Source organism: Coregonus clupeaformis, chromosome 3 (genome assembly GCF_020615455.1).
Source record: "Coregonus clupeaformis isolate EN_2021a chromosome 3, ASM2061545v1, whole genome shotgun sequence".
Lineage (NCBI taxonomy): Eukaryota > Metazoa > Chordata > Actinopteri > Salmoniformes > Salmonidae > Coregonus > Coregonus clupeaformis.
In genome coordinates this window covers 1,695,984-1,720,736 of record NC_059194.1, presented here as the reverse complement: position 1 = coordinate 1,720,736, position 24,753 = coordinate 1,695,984, and the positions used below count along the sequence as shown (strand labels likewise).

Sequence of the window (24,753 nt, the reverse complement as noted above, 5' to 3'; positions counted from 1 at the left end):
GAAACAGTAATATGAATCAATATTTCATCTAATCTGACATTGAAATTGAGAGTGAAACGCATGACAATTTTTTTGTAACTTCTTTCAATAGTTATATTGTTTGGCCTGTGGAGTCACTGTCAAATGTCATCTAGTGGTTCTGTGTATCATGCTGAGGATGGAAACCCATAGGCCTAATTAGTCAGGGGTGAACCACGATGACATGACCCTGGTCAGAACTAACAGTTACGTCACAGTAATTACAGTAATTCGAACTTCTCCCTGGTTTCCCAGCTCCTCCAGACAGCTCCTCCAGACAGCTCCTCCAGACATCTCCTCCAGACATCTCCTCCAGACAGCTCCTCCAGACAGCTCCTCCAGACAGCTGCTCCAGACAGCTGCTCCAGACAGCTCCTCCAGACAGCTCCTCCAGACAGCTGCTCCAGACAGCTGCTCCAGACAGGTCCTCCAGACAGCTCCTCCAGACAGTTGCTCCAGACAGCTGCTCCAGACAGCTCCTCCAGACAGTTGCTCCAGACAGCTCCTCCAGACATCTCCTCCAGACAGCTCCTCCAGACAGCTCCTCCAGACAGCTCCTCCAGACAGCTCCTCCAGACATCTCCTCCAGACAGCTCATCCAGACAGCTCCTCCAGACAGCTGCTCCAGACATCTCCTCCAGACATCTCCTCCAGACAGCTCCTCCAGACAGCTCCTCCAGACAGCTCCTCCAGACAGCTGCTCCAGACAGCTGCTCCAGACAGCTCCTCCAGACAGCTGCTCCAGACAGCTGCTCCAGACAGCTGCTCCAGACAGCTGCTCCAGACAGCTCCTCCAGACAGCTCCTCCAGACATCTCCTCCAGACATCTCCTCCAGACAGCTCCTCCAGACAGCTCCTCCAGACAGCTGCTCCAGACAGCAGCTCCAGACAGCTCCTCCAGACAGCTCCTCCAGACAGCTACTCCAGACAGCTGCTCCAGACAGCTCCTCCAGACAGCTCCTCCAGACAGTTGCTCCAGACAGCTGCTCCAGACAGCTCCTCCAGACAGCTGCTCCAGACAGCTGCTCCAGACAGCTCCTCCAGACAGTTGCTCCAGACAGCTCCTCCGGACGGTTGCTCCAGACAGCTCCTCCAGACAGTTGCTCCAGACAGCTCCAGACAGCTGCTTCAGACAACATAGTAGCTGAAAATAGGAGTGGTTTTTCAAATGTTTTCACTGTCAAGTAAAAGGTATACATAGTAACATATCTGCTATCTTCTGTAAAATAGAAAATGTGAATCACTTCTGAACTGCATATCCCCCCCAGTCTCTAAATAATGTCCCCAAAAAAATTACTAAAAAGCTAACCTCGGCAGCATAGAGTTAAATTTAGGAGCGTCTGTCAGACCATCCCACCCCCTGAGGAAGGGAGGGGATCAGGGGGGCTGCTTGGGCCTGCCCACTGCAAATGTCTTCTGTGTGAACTTGTGTAGCAGTTAGATTGTCCCAGGTCCCTGCACAGCTGACTTCTCTTTTGTCTTTTCTGCTTGTTGGTGCTCTGAAGGTAAGACTGAGCATCCTCTACAAGGACTTGCTGTGATTTAGCCAGTAAGGATTTCTCAGCTAACGTGGCATTGGAAACGTTTTGAGTTGCTGTGATTTAGCCAGTAAGGATTTCTCAGCTAACGTGGCATTGGAAACGTTTTGAGTTGCTGTGATTTAGCCAGTAAGGATTTCTCAGCTAACGTGGCATTGGAAACGTTTTGAGTTGCTGTGATTTAGCCAGTAAGGATTTCTCAGCTAACGTGGCATTGGAAACGTTTTGAGTTGCTGTGATAACGTGGCATTGGAAACGTTTTGAGTTGCTGTGATAACGTGGCATTGGAAACGTTTTGAGTTGCTGTGATAACGTGGCATTGGAAACGTTTTGAGTTGCTGTGATAACGTGGCATTGGAAACGTTTTGAGTTGCTGTGATAACGTGGCATTGGAAACGTTTTGAGTTGCTGTGATAACGTGGCATTGGAAACGTTTTGAGTTGCTGTGATAACGTGGCATTGGAAACGTTTTGAGTTGCTGTGATAACGTGGCATTGGAAACGTTTTGAGTTGCTGTGATAACGTGGCATTGGAAACGTTTTGAGTTGCTGTGATAACGTGGCATTGGAAACGTTTTGAGTTGCTGTGATAACGTGGCATTGGAAACGTTTTGAGTTGCTGTGATAACGTGGCATTGGAAACGTTTTGAGTTGCTGTGATAACGTGGCATTGGAAACGTTTTGAGTTGCTGTGATAACGTGGCCATTGGAAACGTTTTGAGTTGCTGTGATACTTGAACTATGTGAGGGTTTCCAGAGTGTCTACCTGCACAACAGTGATTGGAGGCTTTCCTGTGGTTGTAAAAATAGTAGTAATATTCAAGTTATGCTTGAAATTCATAGTTTTTGCTTGATCACACCTTGAAAGTTGAAGTATATCGTGTGAGAGAGTAATGACACGACAAAAGATGATCTACTATATTTGAATGGTGCATATGTTAAGGTTTTAGTGCAAACTTTGAAATTAGTAAATATTTATTATTATTTATTTATTGTCAATAGAATATTTAGTTCAACAGAATATAGAAACGTTATCGTCAAACAATTTATGTACTTTTTCATTCATTCTCTTTTGGAACAGCACAATGTTCCAGAAGTATTGTGTGCCACATAGTCACTGGGAGGAGTGAGAGTGAGGGGGAGTGGTGGAGGGGGATGGGGCTCGACAAAGCCTGAGAGAGCGAGAGAGAGAGAGAGAGAGAGAGAGAGAGAGAGAGAGAGAGAGAGAGAGAGAGAGAGAGAGAGAGAGATGCAAAGACAGAAAGAGAGAGAGAGAGAGAGGGAGACAAGCTATTCTCAACATAGATCCCTCCCTCCACTCCCAATTACTTCCATCAAAAGGAATGCAGGTTACCATGGCAATCCCCACCAGCTGTTTAGGGGCTTTGTGAGATCTTGCAGATGTCTGTCTGATTGACAAACTCTCACAGAAAGGCTGACATACATAACACAGTCTGTCCACTGTTCTGCCTGAGAAGAACTGCAACTTTTAACACAAATAAATACTTTTAAAACAAAGAAAACTGATAACCATCTATTCTCAATTGCCTTTTTTTTTACAAGGATATAACTCTATTAGGATTTAGTCAATGTGTCAATATTTTTTCTTCATGTTTTGAAGTTGTAAGCTTTTCAGGAAAAGCACATTTCACCCGTTGAGAAATCAAAGCTGGGTTATAGGATCTATTTCTATTTTTTCAGTGTAGCAGTGAACTGAGTGACGTATTCAGGTTTGAGTTAAAGACTATTGAATTACAAACTGTTTACGCAATGGAATGTTTTTTTCTTCACATTTCCTCTTGCCTTTTGGTGAATTTAAATACTTTATTTAACTGTCTTTCACTTAGTATGAGAGGAGGTTGCATTTCCCAAAACAAAAATAGTTGTTTGGTTTGATGTGCTGAAGGGTAACTACTGTTGTGCAGAGTTTAAAGTTTAAATCAGTTCAAGAAAGAGAGAAAGGACTGTGGACATTTTGGATTGGCTGCATGGCAACCTTAAGAAAACTCTAATCCTCGACAGGAAGGAAGTTATTGTCCTCATGCCAAAGTCAGCATAAAAAATCAATGGAATTAAGCATAGAGTGTTAGCTAACTAGGAACGCTGGAGCTCGCTCCTTTACTTCTTCAATCACTAAGCAAATTTACAAAATCACAGGGGGATGGAAACCCAGGGGGATGGAAACCCAGAGGGGTGGAGGGGGGTGGAAACCCAGGGGGATGGAAACCCAGAGGGGTGGAGGGGGTGGAAACCCAGGGGGGTGGAAACCCAGGGGGGTGGAAACCCAGGGGGGTGGAGGGGGGTGGAAACCCAGGGGGGTGGAAACCCAGGGGGGTGGAAACCCAGGGGGGTGGAGGGGGATGGAAACCCAGGGGGATGGAAACCCAGGGGGGTGAAAACCCAGGGGGGTCGAAACCCAGGGGGTGGAGGGGGGATGGAAACCCAGGGAGATGGAAACCCAGGGAGATGGAAACCCAGGGGGATGGAAACCCAGGGGGATGGAAACCCAGAGGGGTGGAGGGGGGTGGAAACCCAGGGGGGTGGAAACCCAGGGGGATGGAAACCCAGGGGGATGGAAACCCAGGGGGGTGGAAACCCAGGGGGATGGAAACCCAGGGGGGTGGAAACCCAGGGGGATGGAAACCCAGGGGGATGGAAACCCAGGGGGGTGGAGGGGGGTGGAAACCCAGGGGGATGGAAACCCAGGGGGGTGGAAACCCAGGGGGATGGAAACCCAGGGGGATGGAAACCCAGGGGGATGGGAACCCAGGGGGATGGAAACCCAGGGGGATGGAAACCCAGAAGGGGGGGGGAACCCAGGGGGTGGAAACCCAGGGGGATGGAAACCCAGGGGGATGGAAACCCAGGGGGTGGAAACCCAGGGGGATGGAAACCCAGGGGGATGGAAACCCAGGGGGGTGGAGGGGGTGGAAACCCAGGGGGATGGAAACCCAGGGGGTGGAAACCCAGGGGGATGGAAACCCAGGGGGATGGAAACCCAGGGGGGTGGAGGGGTGGAGTGTGAGAGAGAGGGAGAGAGACTCAGAGGAAGAGAGTGGGGAGAGGTTTCGATTTAGAGTTCCAAAAGGTGGAAGGAAGCAGGAGCGTATCGTCTAGCAACACTCCTCTGGCTCCGTGCCAGTCCAGCTAGAGAGATGAGGGCCTGAAGGCCTGTATCCAGTGATACAGACTGGCTAGCCCACTGTAGATGACAAAATAGCTTTTGTGTTACATAGTAAATGGCTAACATACTGTATACCACACCAGGCCAGACTTTAGAGTGAAATGTGTTTGATGCACATATTAAAGAAACACATTTACAGCAAACTCCATACTCAATACGAACTCAAAACACCTGATTGGCACAGATTTTGTATTAGTTACAGCTTGTGGTAAATTGTTAAATGATGTAACTCAAGGATTAGGAAACTGATAGCAGTGTTTTATGTGAGACAGGCGTGTGTTTGAAGTTTGGGGCCAGTAGACGAACTGAGAGGATTAAGTCCAGAAAGAATGACAGAGAAAGTTAAAGGACTCAGGAATTCCCTTCAGATATGTATCTTAGTCACATGTTTCAACCCACTGCTTTAAGGTTAACCCCCTGAGAAAGACAGAAAGAATGAGAGAGGCGATGGGGATGATTTAAAAGGGTCAGGTGACTAAGTCTTAACTGGGGTTACATGGACACCATACAACAACCCTTTACTTTTCTCCCCCTCTCCTTTGTGTAGCTTAGCGGTTCCATGCGTTAGGAATGACCCATGGGTGTCAATAGAAAACCTTTTCAGAGCATCTTTTGTTTGCCCCTCCTGAGATTTTTTCCTCAGATGGAGCACTTTGATTTGTTGTCAAAGGTGTCATTTCAAGCGTGGTAAAAGATGCTTGCTATTCAAGTAGCTTGCTATTCAAAGAACAACAACATCAAGATAGGGATATATATTGTGAACATATCTATTTCCGAAGGTTCTGGAGTAGGTTCTCAACATTTTACATGTTCTGAGGATTGCAGTAAAGGTTCTGGAATAGGTTCTCAACATTTTACATGTTCTGAGGATTGCAGTAAAGGTTCTGGAATAGGTTCTCAACATTTTACATGTTCTGAGGATTGCAGTAAAGGTTCTGGAATAGGTTCTCAACATTTTACATGTTCTGAGGATTGCAGTAAAGGTTCTGGAATAGGTTCTCAACATTTTACATGTTCTGAGGATTGCAGTAAAGGTTCTGGAATAGGTTCTCAACATTTTACATGTTCTGAGGATTGTAGTAAGGGTTCTGGAATGGAATGGACAGGTGTGTCCTGTGACAGGTTCCATACCACCTGTTACCTGTACGGCATTACATTTACATTTACGTCATTTAGCAGACGCTCTTATCCAGAGCGACTTACAAATTGGTGCATTCATCATGTATCTCATTGGGCCTAGTTGTCCAGAGAAACACCACTCATTCAGAAACTATTTTGTTAGTATATTTCTCAAGACTATCACTGTATGACTAGATTAATTTAATGTAATGAATTTATCAGATTTTTTACATTTTATTTCTAAATACGTGCATGAGTTCAAAAGTGCATTGAGTCTTTGAGAGGGACTTTTCCAGTGTTTTTCAGAATGTACATTTACTGCCGGTAAATGTTTGTCTATTTACCATGCTGAGGTCCTCCTCTGACTGACAGGACACAGAGGCTAGCCCCTAGTCCCGCTATAGCCGCCAGGCTTCTTTTTCAAGACATTTAACCACCGGTTATATCACCCTGGAGAAGCAGAAAGAATTCCCTAATCCTGCAGCCTTTAAAGCCTCTTTGAAAACCGTTCAGATCTGCCTGGGCTGTTTCCCTCATAGTTTAGTTTATGCGCCAACCCAACTTGCTTACCCAACAAACCTCCAAATTAAATACCTTCTGAAAAAGGGCCTCTTTATGCCGCAGTTTCCTCTACCTCTACCCTGTTTGATTATGAGCACCGCTTTCCAAATAAAATAATTTGTTTTGCTGTTACGTCAGTCATCCTCCCACTGAACTGATTGACTTCCACATCATTTAAGAAAACAAGACTAAGTATGAATATGTAAAAATATCATTAGATAGGAAGTTTGGGAACACAGTAGCCCTCCAAGCTAAATATGGACATTTCTTGGAGATGATACCAGTATCTTTGTTTTCACTGTAGGTTCTCACATCACTAGCTTCCTCTCAGACACTACCTAGCTATATGTTTGTTAGAGGTGGTTGTCCAAGTTCTCAGTGAAAAAACACCTTTTTCATTTTTCAAAGCAGAGAGAACTTTCCTTGTGCACAGTATTTGGAGACGTCATCATCTGCAACTTCTGCCAGAGTCACTGTTTTTTCCCACATCCAGAGTTCCAGACCCAGCAGAGGGACACATAGCTTGACTCGGCTCATCTCTAGACCAGGGCCTTGATCCCTTCTCCTACTGGGTACTTCTCCTCCCTGTCCAAACATAAATGTGAATGGGGATTGAACAGACTAAACAGGCTTGGCATGGTTGGTTGTTGTGACATCTTAGGCCATTGTGATTGGCTGCTTACATTGTCACTCAGCGTTTGCGGAACATGACCCAAACTGCATCTGGTCCTCATCAGCAGTGACCTGTTGTGATATAAGTGACCCTCTGACACATTCTACTCTCGCCTGTTCAGAATTCCAAGTTCCACAATTATTAAACAATAAAAGGCCACTCTAAAATGTGCAGTTTTGTCACAATACCACAGACGTCTCAAGTTTTGAGGGAGCATGCAATTGGCATGCAGACTGCAGGAATGTCGACCAGAGCTGTTGCCAGAGAATTTAATGTTCATTTTTCTACCATAAGCCGTCTCCAACGTCGTTTTAGAGAATTTGGCAGGATGTCCAACTTGCCTCACAACCGCAGACCACATGTAACCACGTCAGCCCAGGACCTCCACATCCGGCTTCTTCACCTGCGGGATCATCTGAGACCAGCCACCCGGACTGCTGATGAAACTGTGGGTTTGCACAACCTAAGGATTTCTACACAAACTGTCAGAAACCGTCTCAGGGAGGGTTCATCTGCGTGCTCATCGTCCTCACCAGGTTCTTGACCTGACTGCAGTTCGGCGTAGTAACTGACTTCAGTGGACAAATGCTAACCTTCAATGGCCACTAGCATGATGGAGAAGTGTGCTCTTCATGGATGAATTGCGGTTTCAACTGTACCGGGCAGAAGGCGTCGTGTGGGCGAGCGGTTTGCTGATGTCAACGTTGTGCAATGTTTTGTCTCGCCTAGGGCGAAGGTCCCGTACCCGGAATAAATTACATCTACTTTCATCCCTGATATCTGTGTTCCCAGTCATGTGAAATCCACAGATTAGGGCCTAATGAATTTATTTCAATTGACTGATTTCCTTATATGAACTGTAACTCAGCAAACTCTTTGAAATTGTTGCATGTTACGTTGATATTTTGGTTCAGTGTATCTCAGTTGTGGGTAGGGAATGAGAGAGAGAGAGAGAGAGAGAGAGAGAGCGAGAGAGCGAGAGAGAGAGAGAGATAGAGAGAATGAGAGAGAGAGATTGAGAGAGAGAGAGAGAGAGAGAGAGAGAGAGAGAGAGAGAGAGAGAGAGAGAGGGAGCGAGAGAGAGACACAGAGAGAGGGGAGAGAGAGAGAGACACAGAGAGAGAGAGAGAGAGACAGAGAGAGAGGAGTGAGAGGGTGAGAGAGAGAGAGAGGGAGAGAGAGAGTGAGAGAGAGAGAGATAGAGAGAGAGAGAGAAAGAAAGAGAGAAAGAAAGAGAGAGAGAGAGAGAGAGAGAAGTGAAGTGCATCTGTGAGACAAAGGGCCCTTATTTTGAAGCACAGATCAAACTCTTCAGAGGGCTCACTCAGACAGAGGGAAGACAGGGGTTCTACAGGACAGAGATATAGTCCCTTATATTCCTTTATCCTTTATGCCTCACTTTGACTGGCTGGCCTCCCAGCAGATAGCATGTGTGTGTGTGTGTGTGTGTGTGTGTGTGTGTGTGTGTGTGTAGACCAGGTGTAATGAGACTAGACAGGAAGGGAAGCATATAGAACAGGTGTAATGGGACTAGACAGGAAGGGAAGCATATAGAACAGGCGTAATGGGACTAGACAGGAAGGGAAGCATATAGAACAGGTGTAATGGGACTAGACAGGAAGGGAAGCATATAGAACAGGCGTAATGGGACTAGACAGGAAGGGAAGCATATAGAACAGGTGTAATGGGACTAGACAGGAAGGGAAGCATATAGAACAGGCGTAATGGGACTAGACAGGAAGGGAAGCATATAGAACAGGTGTAATGGGACTAGACAGGAAGGGAAGCATATAGAACAGGCGTAATGGGACTAGACAGGAAGGGAAGCATATAGAACAGGTGTAATGGGACTAGACAGGAAGGGAAGCATATAGAACAGGCGTAATGGGACTAGACAGGAAGGGAAGCATATAGAACAGGTGTAATGGGACTAGACAGGAAGGGAAGCATATAGAACAGGCGTAATGGGACTAGACAGGAAGGGAAGCATATAGAACAGGTGTAATGGGACTAGACAGGAAGGGAAGCATATAGAACAGGCGTAATGGGACTAGACAGGAAGGGAAGCATATAGAACAGGCGTAATGGGACTAGACAGGAAGGGAAGCATATAGAACAGGCGTAATGGGACTAGACAGGAAGGGAAGCATATAGAACAGGTGTAATGGGACTAGACAGGAAGGGAAGCATATAGAACAGGCGTAATGGGACTAGACAGGAAGGAAGCATATAGAACAGGTGTAATGGGACTAGACAGGAAGGGAAGCATATAGAATAGGCGTAATGGGACTAGACAGGAAGGGAAGCATATAGAACAGGTGTAATGGGACTAGACAGGAAGGGAAGCATATAGAACAGGTGTAATGGGACTAGACAGGAAGGGAAGCATATAGAATAGGCGTAATGGGACTAGACAGGAAGGGAAGCATATAGAACAGGTGTAATGGGACTAGACAGGAAGGGAAGCATATAGAACAGGCGTAATGGGACTAGACAGGAAGGGAAGCATATAGAACAGGTGTAATGAGACTAGACAGGAAGGGAAGCATATAGAATAGGCGTAATGGGACTAGACAGGAAGGGAAGCATATAGAACAGGCGTAATGGGACTAGACAGGAAGGGAAGCATATAGAACAGGTGTAATGGGACTAGACAGGAAGGGAAGCATATAGAACAGGCGTAATGGGACTAGACAGGAAGGGAAGCATATAGAACAGGCGTAATGGGACTAGACAGGAAGGGAAGCATATAGAACAGGTGTAATGGGACTAGACAGGAAGGGAAGCATATAGAACAGGTGTAATGGGACTAGACAGGAAGGGAAGCATATAGAACAGGTGTAATGGGACTAGACAGGAAGGGAAGCATATAGAACAGGTGTAATGGGACTAGACAGGAAGGGACTGGTTATTGAATTGTATTTGTTTGTCAATGCAACCAAATATCAACATTTATAGGACATGTACACCATCTTCTGCTTGGATAGTTCCATCTGTGCCACTGACTTAGTCTGGCTTTAATTCCAGTATGTCTACAAATGAATCATTGATATGTTGGATTCACGTCTCCATCTCAACCAAAACCTTTAGTCTGTGTGATTAATGGGGGCTGAGCTAGAGCAGTGTGTGTGAGACAAGGGTAGATCCCGAAGGGGCTTGGGGACGGGTCTTTAAAAGAAAACGTCTGTAAAGTTTGAATGGTTTGAGCTACAAACTATTAAAAGCTATCTATGAAAAGCTGAGAATCTCACGAATACGCAGATGTAACATGTTTTACTCACAAATGACACTCACAAGCTACACAAGAGTCGTTAGAAGGTAAGGGGTTTTTCTACATAGAAGATCATAGGAAATGCCAGGTCATAGTGTCTTTAATAATGTAATAAGCTCACATAGTTACTGTCACAAACTCCAAACAGTTGTCACTGACTAGTTCGACATTAATTTCCCACTGAGCAAATGTCTTTACTTACAGCGTTCATGTAATTTAATTTTTATCAGATTTGTCAATAAAACTAATGAAAGCAACTGTTTATGTCAAATGATTTTGTGTTCTACTTGTATCCATGGAAAAGAACACGGTAAAACACTTCTTTGTGAGGCTAAGTATGCAGACAAATGAAAGTCAGATAAATGAAAATGCGATTTTTTGGGGGGGATCTCGGGACTGATTAACAAACGATACGTTGGATTCAAGTCTCCAACTAAACCATAAATAAAAGTTAAAGAGAAGGATTAAACCAGTAGCTCAGATGAAACAATCCAAGCATTATATACCTAGTTGATATTTGGTTGGGTTGCCAACCAATCACAATTCAATATTACTTTAGTTAAGGCTATCTTACAAACAAATGTATTTATTCAACCTTAAAATGAGGAACACATCCATGGTCGTGAGGTTACTGCAACTATAAATGTCTTATTTTGTAATCATAGAAAGAGGTGCATTGCTCAAGATAGCATGCAAATGTTTCAGGTCTGTGGAGATCTTCACAATTGCCATAATAAGCTGTGCAGAATCTCGAACAGGATTGATCGTGTGCTTTTAATGTACTATTAATGTAATCTCAACTGGAATCCAGGTCATTTGATTGTTCTATTAGATGGAGCACAGTGATAACACATTAAGTTGTTGTATAACTGCTAAATACCGGACATTGAAAAGTGCAGTGACAACACATTTAGATGACAACTAAACCAAACATTTGAAATTGTTTTTCCATTGGAATGGTTGAAAGCATAGTGATAACACATTGGGAATTCAACAAACTTCTGGTTGTCTTTTTGAGTGTTTGAAAATAGGTTGTAATCTCATTGATCAACATCAATCTGTTTGAGTGGGTGAGTAAAGGTTGAAACGTCTCAACCAAATTATTACCAAAAATGTCCACAAATGACATGGTGTGCCCAGTGGGATGCCTGTCCATAAAGAAGATGCATTGTGATCAAAGTCTACACTAAAAGTCTATACAAGTTGACTTCAAATGTAATACTGTAGACTACTAGCACTAGACTACATTCAAAATGACTTCTCTTACTATCTATTAACTTGGTGGAAATACAAAGTCGAACAGGAGATTGAATTCAGCTCCGGTGATTGAATTGAAGGGAGTCATTTGAGCTAACCACAAATAATGTGAACATAGCTATCTCCCTATAAATCAGACAGGACAGTGAACGGTTTGTCTGAAACCAAATGTTACCCATGAGCCTTTGTGATTCTTGGAGTAGCGTCTTGTATTGTCCCTGCAAGATTTGTTTGACCACGCCTGAGTAAATGTCTGGACTGTGTCTGGCCCATACACTTTATACACAGTGTATAGTAAAGTACATAGTGGTGCAATCTAGACAGGCGGTAAACTGGAAAGGAATATGACCTTAACTGCACCTCTCTATAAACCAAACGTCAGTTGAATTGAATGTGTGTAATGTGTATTAAATGTTCATCTTTGTGCCTCTCTAGACTGAACGATGAAGGTGTGGATCGTCTTCCTACTGTGCCTAGCTGGCCAGGCTTTCACCGCTTCCATTGTAAGTGTCCCTTTGACGTGTGTATATGTGTGTGTGTGTGTGTGTGTGTGTGTGTGTGTGTGTGTGCCTGCTGGGTACGTGCGTGCGTGTGTTCATTTGTATTGTCACTGAAAAAACATGGTACGCAATCATAATAACACCATCATCATAAACATTTCAGACTGAGGAGGAGCCCATCGTTGATGATGTTGTTGAGGAGGTAAGTTCATTGACTTGTTTACAGAATTCTATGGACAGGTGTGCTTAGGGGAAAAACAACATCACACAACTTGAACATACCCACTGGGCACACACTGGTTGAATCAACATTGTTTCCACGTCATTTCAATGAAATGACGTTGAACCAACGTGGAATAGATGTTGAATTGATGTCTGTGCCCAGTGGGGAGGTGGGAGCGAGTTAGGAATAAAAAGCAAGTTAACAAACGAAAACAACTTTGACTAAAATAATTTATCTCCACCATTTTGTGGCAGAGGAGTTTTCCCTTGAATGTTGACCATTTCCTGCAATGAAGCTAGAGAGAGAGAGAGCGAGAGCGAGAGCGAGAGCGAGAGAGAGAGAGAGAGAGAGAGAGAGAGAGAGAGAGAGAGCAGAATCCCACAGGTTATAAATACAGAGGAAAGGAATCCATGACGTTTTAATGGCTTCACCACATGTGGCTCAGGCGCCATCCATCCAATCCAGCTGCAGGCTGCTTGCTGTTTTTAGACATCTCTCTGGACCTGTCTGAAATATAGATCTCTGCTAGACCTCTCTCTGGACCTGTCTGAAATATAGATCTCTGCTAGACCTCTCTCTGGACCTGTCTGAAATATAGATCTCTGCTAGACCTCTCTCTGGACCTGTCTGAAATATAGATCTCTGCTAGACCTCTCTCTGGACCTGTCTGAAATGTAGATCTCTGCTAGACCTCTCTCTAGACCTGTCTGAAATACAGATCTCTGCTAGACCTCTCTCTAGACCTGTCTGAAATACAGATCTCTGCTAGACCTCTCTCTAGACCTGTCTGAAGTACAGACGTCTGCTAGACCTCTCTCTAGACCTGTCTGAAACACAGATCTCTGCTAGACCTCTCTCTAGACCTGTCTGAAGTACAGATGTCTGCTAGACCTCTCTCTAGACCTGTCTGAAGTACAGACATCTGTTAGACCTCTCTCTAGACCTATCTGAAGTACAGACATCAGCTAGACCTCTCTCTAGACCTGTCTGAAATACAGATCTCTGCTAGACCTCTCTCTAGACCTGTCTGAAGTACAGACGTCTGTTAGACCTCTCTATAGACCTGTCTGAAGTACAGACATCAGCTAGACCTCTCTCTAGACCTGTCTGAAATACAGATCTCTGCTAGACCTCTCTCTAGACCTGTCTGAAGTACAGACGTCTGCTAGACCTCTCTCTAGACCTGTCTGAAATACAGATCTCTGCTAGACCTCTCTCTAGACCTGTCTGAAGTACAGACGTCTGCTAGACCTCTCTCTAGACCTGTCTGAAGTACAGACATCTGTTAGACCTCTCTCTAGACCTATCTGAAGTACAGACATCAGCTAGACCTCTCTCTAGACCTGTCTGAAATACAGATCTCTGCTAGACCTCTCTCTAGACCTGTCTGAAGTACAGACGTCTGTTAGACCTCTCTCTAGACCTGTCTGAAGTACAGACATCAGCTAGACCTCTCTCTAGACCTGTCTGAAATACAGATCTCTGCTAGACCTCTCTGTAGACCTGTCTGAAGTACAGACGTCTGCTAGACCTCTCTCTAGACCTGTCTGAAATACAGATCTCTGCTAGACCTCTCTCTAGACCTGTCTGAAGTACAGACGTCTGCTAGACCTCTCTCTAGACCTGTCTGAAGTACAGACATCTGTTAGACCTCTCTCTAGACCTGTCTGAAGTACAGACGTCTGTTAGACCTCTCTCTAGACCTGTCTGAAGTACAGACATCAGCTAGACCTCTCTCTAGACCTGTCTGAAATACAGATCTCTGCTAGACCTCTCTCTAGATCTGTCTGAAGTACAGACGTCTGATAGACCTCTCTCTAGACCTGTCTGAAGTACAGACATCAGCTAGACCTCTCTCTAGACCTGTCTGAAATACAGATCTCTGTTAGACCTCTCTCTAGACCTGTCTGAAGTACAGACGTCTGTTAGACCTCTCTCTAGACCTGTCTGAAGTACAGACATCAGCTAGACCTCTCTCTAGACCTGTCTGAAATACAGATCTCTGCTAGACCTCTCTCTAGACCTGTCTGAAGTACAGACATCTGTTAGACCTCTCTCTAGACCTGTCTGAAGTACAGACGTCTGCTAGACCTCTCTCTAGACCTGTCTGAAGTACAGACGTCTGCTAGACCTCTCTCTAGACCTGTCTGAAATACAGATCTCTGCTAGACTTCTCTCTAGACCTGTCTGAAATACAGATCTCTGTTAGACCTCTCTCTAGACCTGTCTGAAGTACAGACGTCTGCTAGACCTCTCTCTAGACCTGTCTGAAGTACAGACATCAGCTAGACCTCTCTCTAGACCTGTCTGAAGTACAGATGTTGGCTACACTTTCTTCTGCACCTTGATAACTAAAGAGATTTATAATAATATAATATGCCATTTAGCTACAGCTTCATTTTCTGGTACTAAAGTTGTGCTACCAACTCATGCACATTGCCCATAGCTTATGTACAACACTGTCATCTTTGATATGGTATATATTCACTTTAAAATGTGATGAGTCAAACTGTGTCTCTATTGATGGTTCCATGTTGTGATTGGTTTGTCTCAGGCACAGCCAGAGGTGGGGGCCAACCCAGTGCAGGTAGAGATCGGAGACTTTGACGAGGCCATCGATGTGGAGGAGGAGGAGGAGGTCACCCCTGAGAGTGAGTAATAGCCACTGTAATCACTAATCACTACTGTCGCTCGACAGACGCTGTGAGAAAACAATACCTAATCACCAATGCCTTCTGTGATGGACAGCTTATAAAGTCCTAGTTTAGCACATATTTCAATGATAATTGGGAACATTCATCAAGCTAACAGTCTGCATGGCTACAGTAAATTATTGCTATTATTGTAAAGTTAAAACACACAATAGCTAGTACAGGGTTCCCCAACTGGCGGCCCGCAGGCCAAATTTGGTACACGGGTGATTATATTTGGCCCCCAAGTTATTTAAGTGAAAGAAATAAAAGCAAAATTAAGGAAAATAAACGTTCGTTGTTGGAAATAAGAGACTGTAAAAACACCAGCAAATCAGCTCCAAGTGATTTTAATTTGGGAAATCTGTTCCAAGATATTCCCACGCATAATAGAGAGATATATGTGATCGTATACAAATGTAAGCAAGGTTTGAAATTATTATGTTTTAGTCAAATATTATATCCGTTTGGGCTTCTTGTGGTCAATTTGCAGTCTACAAATGATTTGTAATGATGTACCAGCCCCCCTGACCATCCACTCAAGAAAAGATTGTCCCGCGGCTGAATCTACTTGATGATCCCTGGGCTAGTATATATATATATATATTATATATATATATATATTATTATATATTTTTGGCTGCTTAGGTACCATTAGCTTTAGTAGAGGTGTGACAACATCAGTCAAATGAAGCTGTGTGTTGGTGCTCCTTTGCAGCAGCTGTGTTGTGAGATGTTGGCTAGATGGTAGAGAGAGAGAGGTGGGGAACACCTTGGTAATGACAGAGTGCTTCTGTCTCAAAAGAGAGACCTATCATCATGTGTTCCACACAATGGTTCCACCCAAGCTTCTTGGAAACTGAAAATAAACCCTTCTCCTAATTGGCAGGGGTGCCACCACACTCCTCCTCTGCACAACTACCGCCAGGAATATCTATCTGTTGAATATCTGAGCAGGAAATTCAAGGGCAAAAGAACACTTCCGATATGTTCCATTTGTAATGTTCCAGAATGTTTGAACACTTTCCTTCGTAGATCCCTGCTTGAACCACCACTGCAAGAAGGGAAAGGTGTGTGAGGTGGATGAGGAGAACACCCCCATGTGTGTCTGCCAGGACCCCACTTCCTGCCCCGCTGCCTTTGGAGAGTTTGAGCATGTGAGTTATCATCATAGAAATCATATTCTACTCTGTTCAGACCGACATCCAGTAGGTCTAGATATGTCTCATATATAACGCTGTTCCTAATAGAACCTTGACCTGTATAATAATGCTACTACTGATATGCATCATTGGCTCATTCTTGATATAAATTCTGACTATATCTGATTCATGAATGTAATCTGTGTATCCCAGGTTTGCGCCACCGACAACACAACCTACGACTCTTCCTGCCACTTCTTTGCCCAGAAGTGCAGTCTGGAGGGGACCAAGAAGGGCCACAAGCTGCACCTAGACTACATCGGGCCATGCAAATGTGAGCTATGCTTTATAGTTACAAACATTCATGGAGTGAATTTTTATTTAATTAATTTCAATTCAATATATTAACCCTCCCAGGCCATTGAGAACGTTTTAATCAAACCATTCAATTCAGTGCAATAATTTTCACCTTTTTGAGAATACCCCTTAAGACATATTTTCCTCTGAGAGTCCGTTCCCAGTGTGATTGGTTATGCTGTCTTGGAGCTGAAAGCTTCTCCACAGAGAATGATGAATGGGCTGAACTAGAGGGGACCTCGCCTTAAGGACCCCAGCACATAGAGTGGAGGGCAGGCTGTAACATGCTCTCTGCATTGCTGCCCTTCTCAATTTACTGCTGAATCTGCAGCTAAATGTCTCTCATTAAATAACAGAACCAAGCCCATGCATCTCTCTCTGCTGGTGATGAGTACCTTAGGACTGAAGGGCACAGATGGAGATCATGTTGTTGCATGTCGTGGATCCAAAAACTTAAAATAACACTTTTTTAAACTAATGGCCTCTAAATGTCAGGTACAGTATTCAACCAAGGAATAAAACAAAAGGTAAAAATTAATTGCCTTAATGGATGTGTGCATCAACCATACATTTCAATGGACAGAAATGTCACATTTTGTGTGAGTTGTGGGTTTTATGTTCTATGACAAAAGACCGTTTGAGATCAGGATTGGAGATTTTGACTTGAATGTCCTACTTGCAAAACAACTTTCTGACCATGACTTACTTGACTTAATTAAAATGAAACCCTTTGGCTCCTTGGGGACCATAGGTCATTGAACAAACCTTCTCCAGCTGTTCCTGGGTCTTCCCCGTTTCCTTTTCTCTCTGACCATACCTAATGTTTCTTCCTGTGTGTCTCTCCAGTCATTGAGCCATGTGTGGACAGAATAGCTCTAACATATACCTCATTTTTCTTCCTGTTTATTATTTTTCCAGTCATCGAGCCCTGTGTGGATGCTGAGCTGAATGAGTTCCCCCTGCGTATGAGGGACTGGCTGAAGAACGTTCTAGTCACCCTGTACGAGCGCGATGAGGAGAACAACCTCCTGACTGAGAAGCAGAAGCTCAGAGTAAGTCCACTTTGCCATTTCTATAAAAACACAGCACAGAACCCATTTACTGTTTGCCTACTGAGGATGGGTCAAAATCATTATTAAAACACAGCACAGAACCGATTCATTTTGCTTGCGTTCATTTACCGAAACTCTGCAGATGGGTCAAAATAATGAATAAACCAAATATGATTATAGGATTTGATGTTCTGCTCTCACTATGATGTCGACTTCTTTTGTGCATCGAATCCCACTGGGAATTATTTATCCGTTTGTTCTATTCAAATGAGTATTAGACAAACTAATGTTTGCAGAAATGTTGCTTGCCTTGCAGGTGAGGAAGATCTATGAGAATGAGAAGAGACTGCAGGCTGGAGAGCACTCCCTGGACCTGCTGGCACACGACTTTGAGAAGAACTACAACATGTACATCTTCCCCGTCCACTGGCAGTTCGGTCAGCTGGACCAGCACCCCGTCGATGGGTAGGTAGAGGAGAAGAAGAGTTTGTCTTCTGCTTCAGCTGGATTGTTTCAACATCACACAAATACAGGCTTGCTTGGGCCTATTGTTTTATGAGCAAAAAAGCGACTGACAGTGCTACATTGGGGCTGTTCATACTTCACAATACTGACTTTTAAATGCCAAAGGATCATATGGGTAACATGTTTCTCTATGATGTTTTCTGGGGTCTAAAACTACAGCTTACAAAGCCTTTATAAATCCTTTATAAGGCCTACATAGATGCTTCATAACAGGTGTTCGTTCTGTGGCGTTGTAGGTTCCTGTCCCACACAGAGCTGGCCCCCCTGCGCGCTCCTCTCATCCCCATGGAGCACTGCACCACTCGCTTCTTCGAGCAGTGCGACGCCGACAATGACAAGTACATCGCCCTGGAGGAGTGGGCCAACTGCTTCAGCATCAAGGAGCGTGAGTAGTTTTAAAAACCTCATTCACAGTTTACACTCATTATTTTACTGCCTCAAAAGAAACTAGGAGGACCAAGGCACTCTGTTACAATGCCTTTATTGTTTGTGTCTGAAATGGCACCCTATTCCCTACATAGTGCACTACTTTTAACTAGAGCCCTATGGGCTATATAGGGCATAGGGTTCCATTTCAGACGCAAGCCATGTCTTCCTTCTATTCTACGGTCTATTTTACTAAAATGGTTCAGAGCAGGCCATTTCATTACTGCTTGTTAATGCGGGGGCTTGTTGTTCTGTTTTCAGAGGATGTCGACAAGGACCTTGTCATCTAAACTCATCAGCTGACCTATGACAACTAGTCTCTTTTGGGACGAGGTGCTAAGCTGATCCCTAAATTAAAGAAACACAGTAACGGTGCTAACTGCAACTAATTAACGACCTACCTATACCACTGCAATTGATGAAAAAGAGACGTGCACAGTCTGAACTAACAATCACGAACCGTGGTCATGATGCAACTTTCAAATGTGTCTTGTTTGTGCAAATAAATAATCATTTTTAACCAGATAGATTAGAAGAAGTAACAGAAAGAGACTTGTGACGGGAGGGAGATGTAAATGTATGACTGGACTCTGTATGTTGAATGGGTTGTGATAATGGTTATCACATTTCAATTTTTTTTTCTCACTTTATCAGTGCTTGGATTTATAACATCAATTTGAAAATTATTTGAAGGAGACAAAAAAATCAAAAATAAAGTTTCTAAATAAATGCTCCTTTTGCTTTTTAAACATATTTAGTTGTTTTGCAGTCTTTGGTGGTGGACTCACTCATTTTGTCATCTCTGTTGTTTTGTTTGCTAGTTCATTGACTTTTGACTACTGTTTTAAATTAAGGCCTGACTATCCACAGGTTTGTTTTCTTACATAGATTCTGTCACACAACAAGGGCATAAGTGTACTGAAAAATTATTGAGACAATAAAAAGGAAATATTGTTTAAACTCTACGAGGAAAGCATCTCGCAGGTTGAGCGTTTGTGACACCATGTGAGCACAATAGAAGTCTTTCCTCAAATAAAAGTTACTGAAATGTCCAACACTGTTGCATGCGTTCATATCTGCATTTCTTCAGAATCCTCACAATGTTGATACATTTCAACTGGAACAAATGGAAAACATCTAACACTGACTAGAACATTTCATGGGACATTAAATTAGTTGTCTTTACACGGTAGTTTTGAAAAAATACCTCTAAAGCGTCCATATTACAGATATGAAGTACATCATCATGAAGTATCAATTAAATGACATTTTTAAGAAATCACCTTGCCCTAAAATAAATGCCACGTACAGTTGCAGTACAAGGTGTTCCGTACTGCATGGTAGGCTACGCCTTAGTCTTATGAGTACAGGCTCAGTACACATCTCAACATCCTGTGATGACTCATCATCTCATTTCAGAATCCCAGAGTGTAGTCCTGACCCTTGAATCCAGTATGTTTTGTCAAAACATTGGTATACCAGAATGCAAAAGTTTTCTAACCCTATATTTAAGAGTCTATTTTAAAAGTTCAAACCAGCACTTTGCATATGCTTGAAGCCACCATATATAATAACTTCTTTATGAGACCAATAACCCCATGCAGTTAAAAAGTCCTGTGTGCTTCTGTGGCACACATGCAATGACTTATGAGAAAAATACTGTACCATTGAATTTCATTGTCTTTGTAAAAACCAACTGGACACCCTGTCCCAATGAACCCAGAAGAATAGATTTGCCAGGACAAGGCTAGTTTCGTTTTGTATAATCGTCTCTAAATTTCAGAGACATTAATTTAATGTATCCTCTAAAAAAAAAAAAAAAAAAAAAGATCAAATTACTATATTTCCATATTTGGTCAAAAACTAGAACAAGCTCAGAGTTTCCTCTCTGTAGAATCTAAGAAAGGTCCCATGAGAGTCGGAGGAATGGAGAAGCCTATAGGGCATTACTAGAGCACCCTGTTACCATCTCCACCCGTTCAGCCAGACAGTACAGAAGGGCAGGGACTCTGAACAACTGTCGAGCCTCGTCCACAAAGGCTCAGCCAGAGGCACCGCCCCTTCTTCCACAAGGGGAAAATGTCCTCCCTTCTCTCCAAGACAAACGGTGGAAATAAGAGTTGAAAACGATTATATTATTGATAACAATTCCCACAGTTTTTGGGGGGGATAAACAATGTGAATTAAATAAATGCTTTGGCATATTCTTGATTTATCTTACTAGAAGAAAATGTGTTCACCTTTATCATGATGTTCAATGTTGAATCGACCAGAGATCAATTGCATCGTTCTAGTGAGATACTGATCATTCACAGGATGCACCAATAACCCAACCACTAATAACCCAATCACTAATAACCCAACCACTAAAGTTGTTTTTATTGTTTTTATTATTATTTGTTTGTTTGTATTAATTTTTTTTGGGGGGAATAACACATATGGAATCATGTAGTGACCAAAAAAGTGTTACACAATCAAGATTCTTCAAATAGCCTCCCTTTGCCTTGATGACAGCTTTGCACACTCTTGGCATTCTCTCAACCAGTTTCACCTGGAATGCTTTTCCAACAGTCTTGAAGGAGTTCCCATATATGCTGAGCACTTGTTGGCTGCTTTTCCTTCACCCTGCGATCTGACTCATCCCAAACCATCTCAATTTGGTTACTACATGATTCCATGTGTTATTTCAGAGTTTTGATGTCTTCACTATTATTCTAAAATGTAGAAAATAGTTTTAAGAAATAAGAAAAACCCTTGAATGAGTAGGTGTTCTAAAACTTTTGACCGGTAGTATATATATTTGAGTTGAGTTTATTTTTACAGGGACAGCGCACATTAATCAATGTTTCAGTAAAAGTGCCGGTTTTAGCTAGCCGGCTAATTTTCAACCACAGTCCCTGGGCAGGTTATTAAAAACTATTACGATACAGACAAACAATGAGCAGTGAGCAACATGCAGAGCAACACAGAACAAGCAACACGTAGCACGCAGACAGAGCAACACAGAACAAGCAACACGTAGCACGCAGGCAGAGCAACACAGAACAAGCAACACGTAGCACGCAGACAGAGCAACACAGAACAAGCAACACGTAGCACGCAGACAGAGCAACACAGAACAAGCAACACATAGCACGCAGACAGAGCAACACAGAACAAGCAACACGTAGCACGCAGACAGAGCAACACAGAACAAGCAACACGTAGCACGCAGACAGAGCAATAGCACAAAAAGCAACAAAACAAAATACATCAAAGCAACAGTGTTTCCACACCTCACAAGCTAAAATATATATTTTCCTTTATTATTTTCCCCTAACCCTACCACCCCTCCCCTAATTGGAGTAAACTAATGAACAACAACACTTAGGCTTCTACTTCCATCTTATACATACTATATACATTTTACGAACACAATCTATTTTACAGTAGTTATATTTTATTTGTTTTCAGTCCTTCCTCTACCCTCAACCTCTCCCATCTATTTCTGATGTCCATCCAGTTTGATTTTTATTTGCCATATATATTTTTTAACTGTGCTGTTTCACAAAAGTTCTGAACCTATATACATTTCATGGACACAGTATATTTTACATGAGTTATCTTGTTGTTATTAGTCCCACCCGTCAGCTCCACTCAACCCCTCCCATCTATCTCTTAACACCATCCATATTGGATTTCTATTTGCCATATATTTTTCAACTGTACTGTGAAGTTTCACAAAAATTCTGAACCTTTCTATTCTCATAGTTCCTACAGATTGTAAATTAAGTATATCTTTTTTTGCTAAAAGTATTATTATATTATTGATCGATTAACTATAACTTTTCAAATCCCCCAGTAGTGCTGTCTGCAGAGTTAGCTCCAGGTAAATATTGCAATTCTTCAGCCATTCCTGGACCTGTGACCAAAAACAAGCTACATAAGGACAGTACCAAAATAAATGATCCAATGATTCTGTATCTTCGCAGCAAAATCTGCAGAGCTGGGAAGGTTGTATCCCCAATATATATATAACAAGAATTTTGTATAAGAACTTAAATAGAAAAATTCTACGTTTTGAACCCAACCCATAAAGTTTTTGCAAAATGTAATATCTTCAAGAATTAGATCATGACAGTTAAAGGAATGGAGGGAGGATGACATTGGGCAAAAGTTCTCATAAACTAAGGTTCCATATGAGTGGTCAACCATCAGATGAACACAAATTCATAATCATGCAATTAGGGATTGAGAATAACCCCAACTGGCTACAGTTCAGTCCAGGCGCCATGTGACACGAAGAGGTCTGGGTGGATTTGTGTCGCCTCCCAGTGGATGAATGCATAACTTCTCTAGAATTTATAGGTACGCTTGATTTAACTCACCTGTCGCACCTGTTGGGCACAAGTTTCAGTTTTTGGGTTCATTCCATTGGTGCTGAAAGAGAACGCTGCCCACCAGGTGAAGCTGCCACTGTGTTGAAGCCATTGGACGCAGTTTATCTTAGCGCACTACGCTTCATTACGGGTGATGGGTTCAGTCAATGACTGGATGGGTTCAGGACACATCACTGCATTCCTTATCAGAAAGTAGGCTGGCCCTCTTTGAAGTCTCGTAGATCGATCCATTGCACTCTTTTTGTTTATAAAGCCCTCCTGCATAAACTTCCACTGTACCTTACTTCATTGTTACAGACGTATGAGATAGTTTTTTTGCACCTACTTGTAGAATAATCTCCAAGGCTCTCTAAAATTGGATGACTTGGTGCCTCTAGCGCAATTCAAAAGGCTGATTGAGGACCTTTTTCCTTTAGAATGTGTTTGTTTTCTATGATTGTGTTTTGCTTTTCATATATTGATGTGAATATTGAAGAGACTGGTCTTCTCTGGGTCACAGAGGGCTCTCTGCACTGCCAAAGCTGACTTATCTCCTCGGTTCTCATCCTCCTTGATCTAGCCGCTTCCTTCGACACCGTGATCCATCAGTTCCTCCTCTCTACCCTGTCAGTTCTGGGCGTCCCAGGCTCTACACACTCTTGGATTGCATCCTACCTGGCAGGTCTCTCCTACCAGGTGATGTAGAGAGGATCTGTGTCTGCACCACGTTCTCTCACTACTGGTGTCCCCAGGGGCTAGTTTCTAGGCCCTCTCCTCTTCTCTCTATACACCTATAGGCTCCGTCATATCCTCACCTGGTCTCTCCTATCATTGCTATGCGGATGACACTCAACTACTTTTCTCCTTCCCAAATCAATTTTATATAGCCCTTCTTACATCAGCTAATATCTCGAAGTGCTGTACAGAAACCCAGCCTAAAACCCCAAACAGCTAGTAATGCAGGTGTAGAAGCACGGTGGCTAGGAAAAACTCCCTAGAAAGGCCAAAACCTAGGAAGAAACCTAGAGAGGAACCAGGCTATGAGGGGTGGCCAGTCCTCTTCTGGCTGTGCCGGGTGGAGATTATAACAGAACCATGCCAAGATGTTCAAAAATGTTCATAAGTGACAAGCATGGTCAAATAATAATCAGGAATAAATCTCAGTTGGCTTTTCATAGCCGATCATTAAGAGTTGAAAACAGCAGGTCTGGGACAGGTAGGGGTTCCATAACCGCAGGCAGAACAGTTGAAACTGGAATAGCAGCAAGGCCAGGCGGACTGGGGACAGCAAGGAGTCACCACGGCCGGTAGTCCCGACGTATGGTCCTAGGGCTCAGGTCTCTCAGTTGGCTTTTCATAGCCGATCATTAAGAGTTGAAAACAGCGGGTCTGGGACAGGTAGGGGTTTCGTAACCGCAGGCAGAACAGTTGAAACTGGAATAGCAGCAAGGCCAGGCGGACTGGGGACAGCAAGGTGTCAGCATGCCCGGTAGTCCTGACGTATGGTCCTAGGGCTCAGGTTCTCAGAGAGAAAGAGAGAACGAGAGAATTAGAGAGAGCATACTTAAATTCACACAGGACACTGGATAAGACAGGAGAAGTACTCCAGGTATAACCAACTAACCCCAGCCCCCCGACACATAAACTACTGCAGCATAAATACTGGAGGCTGAGACAGGAGCGGTCCGGAGACACTGTGGCCCCATCCGAAGAAACCCCGGACAGGGCCAAACAGGAAGGATATAACCCCACCCACTCTGCCAAAGCACAGCCCCGCACCACCAGAGGGATATCCTCAACCACCAACTTACAATCCTGAGACAAGGCCGAGTATAGCCCACAGAGGTCTCCACCACAGCA

At 43.5% G+C, this 24,753-nt stretch overlaps 1 protein-coding gene across 2 annotated transcripts; it reads left to right on the top strand.

Moving 5' to 3' along the window:
* The first annotated feature begins 1,417 nt into the window (after positions 1-1,417).
* LOC121538757 (SPARC) lies at positions 1,418-19,288 on the top strand. Of its 2 annotated transcripts, none has more exons than XM_041846928.1 (10): positions 1,418-1,523; positions 12,056-12,123; positions 12,290-12,322; positions 14,898-14,994; positions 16,069-16,190; positions 16,389-16,509; positions 17,451-17,584; positions 17,901-18,049; positions 18,346-18,494; positions 18,797-19,288. In XM_041846928.1, the coding sequence occupies exons 2-10, from the start codon at positions 12,064-12,066 to the stop codon at positions 18,823-18,825; spliced, it is 894 nt and encodes a 297-aa protein (XP_041702862.1). In that variant the 5' UTR covers positions 1,418-1,523; positions 12,056-12,063; the 3' UTR covers positions 18,826-19,288. The 2 variants fall into 2 exon arrangements, with proteins under 2 accessions (XP_041702862.1, XP_041702855.1); XM_041846921.1 differs by having other exon boundaries at positions 12,284-12,322.
* The last annotated feature ends 5,465 nt before the right edge of the window (positions 19,289-24,753 follow it).